The following is a 12,279-nucleotide window of genomic DNA, read 5'->3' on the forward strand; positions in this document are numbered from 1 at the left end:
TATTATAGCCTGTTGCTGCTGCTAGAGGGGGTATAAGACGCCTCTTTTTAGCTGTGCGCAGCTCTATCTCTAGCCTTGGCAGCTTTAACGGAGCAGCGGGCTTACTTACACCCGCTCTGGGCTGTTGGCTATTCACTCTGGTCGGCTTGGCCTATTACCTGGCATTGTGTCTTTCTTCGACGATGTTGGAATTGCAGAGATAGAGACGAAAAAGGCCATAGACGCCGTCAAAGACCGACGGCGGCAGTGCGAATCCATGCGAGCAAGGGATGGAGAACAAACCGATCTCACTAATCAGAAATCTGAGTTGCAGAGTTCAGAGCATGGCGGGAGCCTTTGATATTCATATGCATAATCCAAAACATGCGGCATAGCTATCGTGTGGGTAGCAGGGCGCTTCCAAAATGGCTGTTGATTATTGAGAGACATGTACCTTATACAGAACCTGTCCTCAGCTCAAAGACCCTTAATTATCTCGATTACGCCTACACGCTAGATTTTGGTCCGCCCACGCGCCAACCAGAACTCAATGCATTTCCGATAGGCTGCGCTAGATGCAACAAACAAGCACAATGTACACATATCCTGCTCGTGGCGTAAGGTGGCTTGCAGCACTGCCGTAACATGACTGCCGCAAGGTACGTGATCTACCTATCGAACTATGGCTCAAGTCAATATCGTAATCGTTTGCCTCCAATCAGGCTCAGGATATCCAAACTCAATGATTGTGTTGACCGCAGATACCTCTCACTCGTGAACGACTTGGATCAACCGCTCTAAGACAAGATAGGCTTAGTGCAGTCCGGCTGACAGCGATTTCTAGCGTGGTACCTGGATCAACCCGCGACAAAACCCCCGGCAAATCACACTTCCCACGCCCAACTCCCACCAACGCAGACAAAATGAACGAAACACTCATAGAACTCCATCGCGATCTTGCCAACAAGTACCGACAGCATGGCCCCCGCATCGAAGAAAGGTGGCGTTCGCTTAGCCAAGAACAACGCAAGAAGATCATGCAGGCTGGCTCTCGTGATGGCGCTGTCCTGAAGCATGCTGAAGATACGAGCTTAGAGAATGTCTACAAGTTCATTCCCGAATGGAACATACGCGACATCACTGCCCCTTCATCAAACTTCTTCCTCGATATGTTAAAGCACCGGGCAACCCTGCCACTCAAAGACCAATACGCGACAGGGTTTAATGGACGTCCAGGCGATCACGCGCATATAGTTGATATGATGCAGAGGAAGAACCTACGACTCCAAGACGCCGCCCAATTCAAGAACTGTTACACGCTTTTCTTGACGGAGGATGGCTACGGCGAATCGGTCCAGATCCTCGCAGAAAAGCGGGAAGAGGTTTTGGCAAACATGAAGCCGGCCATACAAGCTCAAGTCATAGTACCCCAGGCTACTGGCGAGCTAATTCTCATGCGACAGACGAACCTGCTGCAGCTACTCAACATTAGCATTGAAGACATTCTCGATACCGCGTCTACCACGCGAACCCAGGAAAAGCGCCCGAAGAAGCCAGCCGACGAGGCGACTGCAGCTCTAGCAAAGTTATCCGTACACTCGGCTCCGAAGAAGGTCGAACTTCCAGACCTCGTCGACATGGCTCACGATCAGGTGTCGTCGCGTGAAGATCTCATTAGTCTCATCTCCACTGAGCCCACGGTCCTAGCCGATGAAGTCAACTTTTGCTTCTTCAGTAGGCCGGAACTTGTCGCCGATGAGAAGGGCCGGATGTTGCCTGTACATACAGATAAATACATCAGCGGTACTGTATTCGATGTCGTCCAGAACGCGGTAAAAATCGCTGCCACATGGAACTACATTGGCCGTCTTATGGATTTGCTGAAGGAATCATCAGACAAACAGTTCCGAGCGACTATCCTCAAGGAGCTTTCGAACACTTGTCACCTGGAGTATCTGCGCGCTCAGAATGGATTCAAACGTGGTGTGGCCGTCGGCATGGGAGGCAGCAAGTGGTTCAAGCGCATGTGGACCGTACAGAAGGACGAAGTTACGCGCATCTTACTGAAGCGAAGCCCCGAGTCTTTAACAGTAGAGAACCCGCAGTTACACTACATTCTTCGACTCTGCCAGGAGGATACAAATTGGTCCGGGGCTGCGCAGTGGCTTCAGAAGCTAGAAGATCTCCATCGAGCCCATCCGCTAGAGCGAGACAATCTTTCGGAGCGAGAGTACGACTGCCTCGGAGACCTTGCCATCATTGTCACCTTCATTCAGTCTCTCTCGTCAGTCGTCCAATTACCCGTACCGAACCACAAGAAGAGCCAGCCATTCGTACCGGGTTACACAGCTTTGGACAAGGAGCTGAGGTCACTGAAAGACGGCATAGATCTCGGTGAGTACGCGATTCCAATTGACAACTTGCTGGAACCAGGGATGGCTGAAGGCGCTCTCGCAACACTCGATCAGTACATTGTCGCAAAGACGGGTACGAAGCTCGGCTTTCTCTACCAGGACCTAGTCGAGAACTGCGCATCCAGCATTCAGCAACAGTACGAGCAGCAGAAGGCAAAAGCTAGTCAAGGCCAATCCGAATACAAGGCCCCATCAGCTCCCGAAACCCCAGCATCGAACATCGAGCAGCGCAAACAGAAGGAGAAGACACGACCGGCGCAAACCCCCATCTACGACATAACGCCACAAACCACCACGAATGACCAGCCCGCTTCGTCAAAGGAGACGTTCTACGTCAAACCCTCCACTGCCGCCGTCTTCTCGTCGCTGTTCTCAAGATCGTCAGCAGCTCATAGCCCAGTACGTTGGGACGCATTCGTAGCTGCCATGACAGACTTCGGCTTTACTATTGATCCCAAAGTCGGCTCAATTTACACATTCGTTCCTCCCGAGAAGGTGTCGGTACGCAGGGACATAACGCTTCATCGGCCGCATCAGGCGAGTATCGAGGGGCGACGTCTTTTCATCTACTCCCGGCGCTTGAAGAAGGTGTATGGATGGGATAGCTCCACGTTCGTTGCGGAGTAGGCGTAGTTGATGTTGTGTAGATACCTAGGTAGGTATGTAGGCGCTGAGCTTTGCTCACAAGACAAAATGATCGCGGACTGGGAGCGCAATTCCATCAAAACCTTTCAATATGCAAGATTTCGATGTGTGATTGGGGTTGCGCACTCTTCCAAAGCTCATTGCGCAAATGACATGCTATTCTGGATGTGATCAAAGTTCACCTCAGATACGTACAAACTGAACAGGTCAGCAGACTACAGTATGATGAGACAAGCAGATTAGAAAATATGACCTTAATGTACGCTCCAGGGTGTTCAGTTTCTGCCTTGATTGACGTGAACTTATGGCAATGCTTTGGCGCGTCGACCGTCTTGTTGTCGCGTCAGACGAGGGCGCCAAATTTGGGGGGCTGGAACGGCGAATTTCAAGGGTCACCAGGGCTCCTGCCGCCGGCCCGCACCCGCACCTGCTTCTCTCCTCCAACACCACCACATTGCGATCGCGATGGACTCATATGACGCGACACACCAGCGAGAGAATTATTCGCACGCCTAGGACGATAGTCATTCACGAGCTCCCCATTCAGGCAGACTTTTGCTATGTACCGAGCCTCAAGTCGAACGGCAGTGGGCTCCGTGTTCAGCTTTTTACGCCAGGAAGCCACGTCGGAAAGCAAGCCACGCCTGAGGCTCGCAGTCTAGCCCACAAACATGGCGTCAACCCGGATCAATCATTCGCTGGGCAAGACATCCATGCGCGGGGTGCATTTCCAGCTGAGTGAATGTTTATGCGCAAGCTCCTCAAGGCAACATTGAGGCGCAGCGGTTGAGGCGCCTTTACATATAGCTGGAGGCAAAGGCCAAAACCGCGATGCACAATTCCACTGCTTCCCTTCCTTCTATACCTGAAAGTCGAAATAAAGAACCATGGCCGCCCCTCCGTTGACCGAGAAGCAAGTGTACCTGGCGCTCAAGGACATCTTCAGCATTGGTCCGACACCGCCTAGCACTGCGAAAAAGATTCGCAAGAATATTGAGAAGTATAGATATGACGCCAAGGTTGCGCCTCTAGTTCAAAGATATGGAGTGGAAGGTATTACCGCGGTAGCCTTCGCTCTGTCAGGAAACCAGATCTTTGCTTCAACCGAGAAAGCGAAAACACGCTTTCCTGATGTCTTTGGGGGCCTTTCGAATGAGCCCAGTCCAGTAAATGCCCCCGTGTTCCAGACCGGAACGAACAGCGCAGCGGCTGTGCAGCCAGCAGTTACCGAGTCCAGCACTGCAGCAAGTAGTGCAGCAGCTGTGCAGCCCGTAGGAGGGGTATGTAGTCCCGAGGAACTCATGGGTATCGGTGACAGGCTCAAAGCCAGGAAGGAGAGAGAGAAGATTGAGAATAGTATGTGGCATCAACGTATTCTCAAGCCGTGCTGAAAAAAAAGTTCAAGCAGCCTCGCACACGCAGTCGTTCGATTCCGTAGCCATACCACTCTGGGACCAGCATCGCATCCTCGTCAGAGTCCAATACACTCTTGAAAAGGCCTGCTTCGACTTTGCGCAGGAGAGGCTGATTGGGCTTTTACATCGTGAAGGTTGGGACTGCGCAGAGGCAGTCGAACTCAATCAATGGGCCAGAACATTGCTCATCTACCGAGAAGAACTCAAATTGGACGACATGAAAGACGATGTAAAGCCTTTGCCCGGTCTCATGGAATCGATTATCCAGCTCCGACATAACGCCGTTCACCGAGTTCGCCTGTCTTCCAGTGAACTCTTACAGCACCTTACCGATGCTGTACTTCTTGCGAGGCTCTTACATGACGACAAATGCGGCATATTTCTCTCAAATGTACGGCAGAGGACTCATGATGCTATTGAAGAGCTTGTACGCAACAAACAACTACTACACGGGAGGTTAGCAGACATTAAGACAGAGTTTGCTGCAAAGAGAGCTGAGCTTGAGCGCCAAGAAGCTGCGTTACTGGAAGCTGCCGTGAACGATCACAAAGTACCTATGGTCTCTGTCAGCGGAAGTTTGCACCGGCTGTCGGACGACCATGGTGGTACTACTGAGGAAGTACATGCGCCATGGCTACGTGTGTACGATGCCGATCTACCCGATAACGGTTCTTCTGGAACTGAAGATACTACCAGCCAAAGTCCGGAGAATGAGGCAATCAAAGTAATCGAGGACGATGCAGACGTTATCAGCCCACCGCCCATGCATCCTGTACCCATACCGCCAGTCGACGATGGCTTGCTTGAACCAGTCACCCAATGCAAGCATCAAGAAGTCGAGAAGGATGAGGACAATGATCTATCGATAGTGGAGACGATTCCTATAGAGGAGCCAAAGCTCGGCGATCACGAGAGCGACCAAGAGCACTCTTTAGACCCTCCACCACTCGACCAAGATGATACGGCGACAGACACCGAGGAAGCGTCGGAAGGACATGTAAAGAGTCTGGAGAAAACGGATGTATCTGATTGGGAAGACTCCAAGTTCCAGGATAATGATGAAGAGGTCTTTTATGAGCCAAGTACCAGTCTCGCGTATGCCTGCGTGGAGGAAGCTGTAAGCGACGCGTTGGAAACACATCAAGAATCACCTATCGACGACCAAATACGAGTCATAGCCTGGGATCCGGATGGCAGCGAAAGAAAGAGACAGCGCATAAGGTATCGCTTATCAGAGCAATTCGACGCTCTCATCACCAAACCACCCTGACGAGAAAGATTGCTAGAGCACCATAGACAGCATCCCACCCTTTAGCTCTAAGTCAATAGTCAATAAAGTCTTTCAAGCTATCAACGATCAGCACAGAAGTAGAAGGACACTTTCGCCACAAGAGAGTCGACCCGTATGCAACAAGAGCCACTGGGACGCCTACTCGATCAAACGTACAGTGATCACCAAGCTTAGAGTTCAGATTGTCAAACAAACTTCATTTCACCTTATTACTTATCCTCATGCACAACCCTCCTCCTCTTCCACCAGCTAAATCAATCCACTACGGAATCGATCCTTGTCTTCTTCCCCTCCTCCTTCTCCGCCTTCTTGGCTTCTTTTTTCGCCTTGCTCTCCGCCAACTTCTCCTTGGTCTTGGCTAAAGCGGACTTTGCGGTACTCCCCACCTTGGATTTGACCTTGTGGGAAAACTTGTCCTTCTTTTTGGCGTCCAAGTCTTCCCATGTTGTCATTCTCTCTGGTGGGAGAATGTCATCGAAGGTGTGGGCTGTGTTTACACTGTTAAGGCGCGGCCTGTTCGAGCACAGATAGGTGGTGGTGTTTTTGGTGGAGGACATCGCTGTGACGTGCGTGTGATATGATGTTTGTGGTCTGCGGGTATACAGGACTCGAGAGTCGAACATTATATAGGTATGTCAGAATGCTCTGTCAGTCTGCCTCGAGCAGTCCACTGTGAGCGAACATGTTGATTTGAGTATATACGAATGAGATTGAAGTGCATTGTGAATGAAAGCGGTCGAAAGTATACGCTAAATAGTCATAGTTGACGATATAAGACACTACGTTGCATTGTTTGGAACAGCCCATACTGTCTGACTCGGAAAAGACATGCTAGAGACGACACTGCAGTCGTGGACGGTGTTGTCTCATAGACGAGATGCTGGACCAGTCGAACTGGCCCTTTGTGTTCCCGCTTCTAGTCGCAGTCAGGATGAGATGACCAGTCTCGAGATGCACAGAGCTGTGACTTCGCGCATAACTGGCACCCCAATTTTCTGCCATGCCGCTTCTCGAACGTCTAGTGCGTGATTGCATACTACCGCAGCTTGTATACATCCAATTCGCTAGTTCCTCGCCCATTCGTTCTCGACACTAGGCTGCTGGTCGCGCTCAACATGTCCTGGCAGCGCGCCATCGAGGCGGCGATTGCCCTCCTCAATAGCACGGACTGAGTCCTGGCTGTCTTCTTCAGTCTCCTCCTCGATGCGGTCAGAGTAGCGGTTGCTGTTGTAGCCGGGTATGTAATCGATGGCTCGTCGAGGCTCGGTGTCGCCGTTGCGCTCGTCGGCAATCATGCGGGAGATACGTTCCGGCGCAATACGATGCAGCCAGGACTCCTTCTGTGTGGGAATAGCGATGATGAGGATCTAGGAAGTCAAGTTAGTATTGGCGTCTCGGAGCGCTGTAACCCTCCACTACGTACCTGCCAGATGAAAACCATGCCCACGACGGACATGAGCATGCCGGCAACCACTTGCTCCTCAGCCTTCCAGAATTTAAAGCAGCCATCAGCTCTGCCAGCATACGTGATCTGGCATGCGTCGGCCTTGTGTGTCTTGTCTGGGAAAGGCCATGCCATGTCGCGCGCGTTGGCGAGGCCACAGCACTCAAAGGCATCCTGGATCTGGCGGATGGCACTCGCATCCTTGTGCTTGAACAACGTCTGCCAGCGCTCGCGCAGTCCGCAATCTAACCCAGAAGGCGGCGCGACATGAGTGCCGACGAGGGTAACGACGACCGTCGAGTAGATGAAGATGAGCGTGTTCGCGATGATTACGAGTGGCGGGCGCTGGATCTCGCCGCGGCCCAGATGCTTGCGACGCTCTTGCCGACGCGTGAAGTCATAGCCGCACTCGAGCAGGAGGCCTGAGACGATGGGTAGAGCCGTAGTGAAGCCGGTCAATGTGTCGGAGATGGGCACTGAACGAGCGTTCGCGCGGGAGGCAGCCCACCTAGACGTGTTAGCGCGCTTCTAGCATCGTCGGTTACGATGTGAGTTTACCCTGCGAGCGCGGTTGCGATGACGAGATACTAGATATTGTTAGAACGCGCACGTGAAAGCTCGCACCGTATGAGACCCTACTAGCACGCTGATGCAAGTCACGACCTGCTTCCTGGTGTACGTCATTTTGCTGATGGTGACTCGGAGTCAGACAGCCTAGTCGATGCTAGAGGCGGCTAAGCAGAGTAGTAGCAAAAGCGAAAGAATCCGTCGTAGGCGACGTCGCAGAGGCGATGGCAGACAGGCAGACCTGCAGCGGGAGATGAGAGGAACTTTGGTGCTGTATAGCTCTGGCTTCTCCGCATCCCAAGCAGGCGGTAGGTTACCGCCGTACAAGGGTCCCGAGGACCTTCTGCATCTATCTCAGCGCAGAAGATGATTACTGCTCAGTTGATGCCTATCTTTGCTGGGCGTCGCCGTGAAACGTGCAAAGCCTGAGCATGCCCTCATCGGTGAGACGCAGGCCACGGCAAGGGCAGTCCGCGGAGGACAAGGCAGCTGAAAGCGACATGGCAGGGCTCTGACTACCCGGTGACGCATCAAAGGACACGCACGCTTGCATCTGCGATGCGCTGCATCAGGCGGCTGCACACAGACGGCGTATCACCCTGGCCATGTGGTAGAGGCAGTCAATGGTGGTGTGAAGGAGTTGGGGACAGGAAGGGGCGTCTCACGCGTGATTGGGCTAGAGGCTAGCGTTACCGTTGGCGGCTTCTGCGCCGGTTGATGTGAGTTCTCGATCTCTCGATCCAAACTTTTTCCATAGCGACGTCATGCCTCATCTACAATCGCACAATGCCTGAGCGGGGTAATATTCACCTCCTCGCAGAGCACCCAGGAGTGTGAGGCAGCAGCGGCGCGTCTTCTCGTCAAAGGTCAGCGTGCTCCCAGCTCGTGTGACCACGGGAAGTGGCTTGCCAGTGTGTTGTCTGCAAAACAAACGCGTTTGTCCACACGATCACCGTCGCCCGTATGCTAACATCATTGGGCCCCAGTGCCTAGTGCCCTTCCCGTCCTGCAAAAGCGGGGATTAACTGTTTATACTCACGACTAACAATGGGTGAAAGTCAGCCTTAATCCGCGGTGCCGCCAGCGCTTTGCTTTCCTTCGTTTTCCCAATCTCGTCCTCACCTCAGCCTCGTCGTGCAACACATTCACTGTCCGACATGCTGCTGTTTTCACCGCAACGATGCGACGCTCTCCTCAATCAGTCAGCAAAACAAACGGGCTCCATGTTTAGGCGTTTCTCCGTTCCGCTCTGGCCAGCCAGCCAACCCTCCATCCAACTCTCACCACGCGCACCCAAGCAGCAACATCAACCTGCCCGTCCCTCACCACCAAGAAGAGGACAGTCACCACCAAAAGAAAATACTACCACTCAAATGTCACACCAACCCGGCACTCCCCGCTCAGCGGCCTTCTCTCCCACGCTTGGAAGCATTCCAGAAGTCTTCGAGTATGAACCTCTCGACGCCCAATTCGGTCCTGCTTCACTTAACGATGCGCCCGAGACCCCAGCGGCTTTCTTACCCGAGGTTTCCGACCTGAGTCCGCCGACGCTGACCCGAGCGACGTCGTGGCCCGCCATCATCCAGTCACCATCCCGGAGGGTCGCCTCACCTTTTGCTGTCTCCAAGGCGCTGCGCAAAATCCTGGAAGCCGATCGAGTCCGACGGAGGCGCATTATGAAAGTCTACCTGAAAGCTATCGTTTTCCTAAAGTACCTCTGGCGCGCCAACGAGCGCTATGGCAATGTCATGGTCACCACCGGCATGTACATGCAACGATGACCGACGCAAGCAAAAGTTGGGATCTTCAGGCGTTTTAGCATGGGAATGGCGCAAAATGACACGACACGATTGTATTATGACTTTATGGGTTGCGACATAGCGATTGCATTGCCTGGAGGGATGCATAGCCGCTGGCGTTTGGCATTGGAAAGGCGTTTTTATTCCCAGGTGAACATTGCTACTATTATGAGCTCGACTGGTATTAGCCAGCTTCTGGATCTTTTGATCGAGCACTGTGGATACAGTACTATACCAAATGAGACTGTGTCAAAAGAGCTCGCCTGTGCTTTTCGTTTCTTCACGCTGTCTGACACTATTCACTTACTCTCCAGCGATAACGTCCATTCACGATACAGTGGTTACATCACATACTCCAAAGCGCCATAATGTTCCGCCGCCCCCACACAGACTCGACCGGCTCGTTAGTAACGATTCCGAAAGACCTTTGCCAGATCGGTTGTACGAATGAAGGCGCAGGCACCTGGCTCAACGACGCTCTGTTTCACCCCGAGCGACAACCTCCGACGCACCTTAGTCCCGTGAGACTTTGGGAAAGTCCTACGACATCTGAACGCAGAGCAAATAGCAATCGACTGGTCACACCATCTCCCTGAGTCCAACTTATAGACACGCAAGATGTCTTACTTAGGCGTCTTTGGCACTTCGCTCGCAACGTCTGGATACACGGCCGACCAAAATTCATCATCATCATCAAGTCGTTCAATATCCCCTTCTAGTAACCGAACGCGTGCAAGCTCCTTCTCGACAACCACGACTTCCAGCACTTCACCGAAGAAACGCACGAAGACCATCGTGCACCCTCCATGTATACCTGTATGCAATAATGGCGCTCCAATACAACTGCCTGTTACCCAGGAACGTTCATCAAAACCTAGACGACCGACATTAGAAACAGCGTGTCCTGCTTCATCGTCGGATGAGAGGCCATCAGTATCGGCGTCGAAATCGACGTCGGCATCAGCTATGCCTGTGCTAAGACCTTTGCGTCCTGGGGAACAATACGCAGGGAATATTGGTCGGTTAGATGAAAGCACGGTAACGGTCGAGGTTGAAGTCTCAAGCGAAGCTGCTAGGAAAGCTGAGAGATCGATCTGGTATATACCGAGACATTAGGGTAGGCGAACGAGGATAGATTGGCGAGGATATAGTCCAGTTTTTAGTGAAGCGGAAAACAAGCTGATGCTCATACAAGTTACCCTAGCAAAAACGTAAGCAAGTCTGCAGCCTACACTAACATAGAAACATGCCAAGTAGGTGATCTAACGGCAATGTAGGCTCCGGGCTGGTTCAAGTATTTCTTTTGTATAAGGCGCATAGCTGAATAACGGTATCTAACGTCGGCTTATTCTTACCAACAATGACATCAATACCCCAAGTCTCTCAATCTCTCCTTCCAGAATTGCAATCTTGCCACATCGCAAACATGGCTCCCTCCTCTTTCCACCCACAGGTCACCCCCAGGTATCGATTCCGTACCCGCCCTACACATCATGTCGATCTCTTCCCCAGCGATCAAAAGCCACTGTGCAGCCGCCGGTACATGCATAGCTGTATTCTTGCCCAATCTTGTACCTGGCGAGTGTTCCAGTGCCATGGCTAAAGTCACACGAGACAGTCTGGTGTAGTCTGCGAGAGCTGGTGTGGTTTGAGCATCCGGGTCATGCGCGATTAGGGCGAGGAGAGTGTTGAAGTCTTTCCATTTCGTGGTTGCGACCTCAGGGGTTGCTGGGTTCCGGATACTGTGAGTCCATAGCTCGGGACCTATCATGAAAACGTCAGCCATGAAATGTACAAGGTCACAGCCGGCAGCATAGAGATTTGGCAAACGTACCCTGAAACTTCTCCGTAAGATGCATACTAAACCCCGGTAACTGACTCCATAGCCTCTTTCCTTCAATCACAATGACCTCTCCAACCTCAATTTTGGGTGGTGGCTCTAGGCCAGGTACATCCCAGCTCCTGGCCTCTGGCCCTCGGTTCACAGCATCGGGTAGTCTTGCTAGTGCAACGAGATATGCTACGAGTAGTTCCAGTTCCTTCAAACTAGTACAAGATTCAGCAGCCGAATAGTAGATACCAACGAGATCGGCTAGTGCGTAGCTGATGTCGTCTTGCGCCTCGACGAGGGAGGCTGTTGCGGAGGCAGAGCTTTCGGGCGATGTCTTGGAGGAAAGGAGCTCGGCGATGATGGTGAGCTTTTGCTTAGATGCTGGAGTGGATGAGGGGTTGGAAAGCCATTTCTTTGCCCATTCGGTCGTCATGTTAGGAGGTTTTTGGTGAAGTCTGTTGTGCGTTTGGAAAGGTATGTCTATAAGCTGTACAGAAATTTTCTCACATCGACTATACACCCGTGTTATCCGCATCAGCCCTTTCTACGCCCTTTACTCCCCGACGCACAGTGGTTGGACACACCAAGTCCGCCATATTGCCACTCGTCGGATGACGTCACGGGAGAGTATGCACCGGGTGCTATATGCCAGCAGGGGCTGCCACAAAGCGTGAACACTTGTTATGAAATGCTAAGCGCGATAATGAAAACAAAGTGAGGTCTTGGACTAGTGCAATGTTGTATAGCCGACGGAAGGCTGATCGGTGTCTCGCCTTGCGTAATGCGTTGTGACCGATTGGTTGATGCTGTCATTTCCGGGGTAGCGCACGTACGAGTCATGTTGTTCCTGCCCAGATCTTCGCCACATCGCGTCTCCAACATTCACTCCCGTCT

The 12,279-nt window shown here is 52.2% G+C and overlaps 6 protein-coding genes across 6 annotated transcripts; 3 read left to right on the plus strand and 3 right to left on the minus strand.

The window, feature by feature from the left end:
* Positions 1-902: 902 nt before the first annotated feature.
* Positions 903-3,020, plus strand: J4E87_001887 (uncharacterized protein; the record flags this gene model as incomplete). The annotated part of the gene is made up of 1 exon (XM_049373527.1): positions 903-3,020. The coding sequence occupies one exon, from the start codon at positions 903-905 to the stop codon at positions 3,018-3,020; it is 2,118 nt and encodes a 705-aa protein (XP_049236897.1).
* Positions 3,021-3,925: 905 nt separating this feature from the next.
* J4E87_001888 (uncharacterized protein) lies at positions 3,926-5,723 on the plus strand (the record flags this gene model as incomplete). Its single annotated transcript, XM_049373528.1, has 2 exons — positions 3,926-4,394; positions 4,438-5,723. The coding sequence occupies 2 exons, from the start codon at positions 3,926-3,928 to the stop codon at positions 5,721-5,723; spliced, it is 1,755 nt and encodes a 584-aa protein (XP_049236898.1).
* A 275-nt stretch (positions 5,724-5,998) lies between these two features.
* Positions 5,999-6,367, minus strand: J4E87_001889 (uncharacterized protein; the record flags this gene model as incomplete). Its single annotated transcript, XM_049373529.1, has 2 exons — positions 5,999-6,257; positions 6,348-6,367. 2 exons carry the CDS (start codon positions 6,365-6,367, stop codon positions 5,999-6,001), a joined length of 279 nt encoding a protein of 92 aa, XP_049236899.1.
* Positions 6,368-6,808: 441 nt separating this feature from the next.
* J4E87_001890 (uncharacterized protein) lies at positions 6,809-7,872 on the minus strand (the record flags this gene model as incomplete). The annotated part of the gene is made up of 4 exons (XM_049373530.1): positions 6,809-7,111; positions 7,168-7,696; positions 7,747-7,775; positions 7,828-7,872. 4 exons carry the CDS (start codon positions 7,870-7,872, stop codon positions 6,809-6,811), a joined length of 906 nt encoding a protein of 301 aa, XP_049236900.1.
* Positions 7,873-9,128: 1,256 nt separating this feature from the next.
* J4E87_001891 (uncharacterized protein) lies at positions 9,129-9,536 on the plus strand (the record flags this gene model as incomplete). The annotated part of the gene is made up of 1 exon (XM_049373531.1): positions 9,129-9,536. One exon carries the CDS (start codon positions 9,129-9,131, stop codon positions 9,534-9,536), a length of 408 nt encoding a protein of 135 aa, XP_049236901.1.
* A 1,502-nt stretch (positions 9,537-11,038) lies between these two features.
* J4E87_001892 (uncharacterized protein) lies at positions 11,039-11,818 on the minus strand (the record flags this gene model as incomplete). The annotated part of the gene is made up of 3 exons (XM_049373532.1): positions 11,039-11,079; positions 11,130-11,318; positions 11,389-11,818. The coding sequence occupies 3 exons, from the start codon at positions 11,816-11,818 to the stop codon at positions 11,039-11,041; spliced, it is 660 nt and encodes a 219-aa protein (XP_049236902.1).
* Between the last annotated feature and the right edge of the window lie 461 nt (positions 11,819-12,279).

This window comes from Alternaria ethzedia, assembly GCF_023757985.1.
Source record: "Alternaria ethzedia strain BMP 0044 chromosome Unknown scaffold_3, whole genome shotgun sequence".
In the NCBI taxonomy this organism is placed as follows: Eukaryota; Fungi; Ascomycota; class Dothideomycetes; order Pleosporales; family Pleosporaceae; genus Alternaria; species Alternaria ethzedia.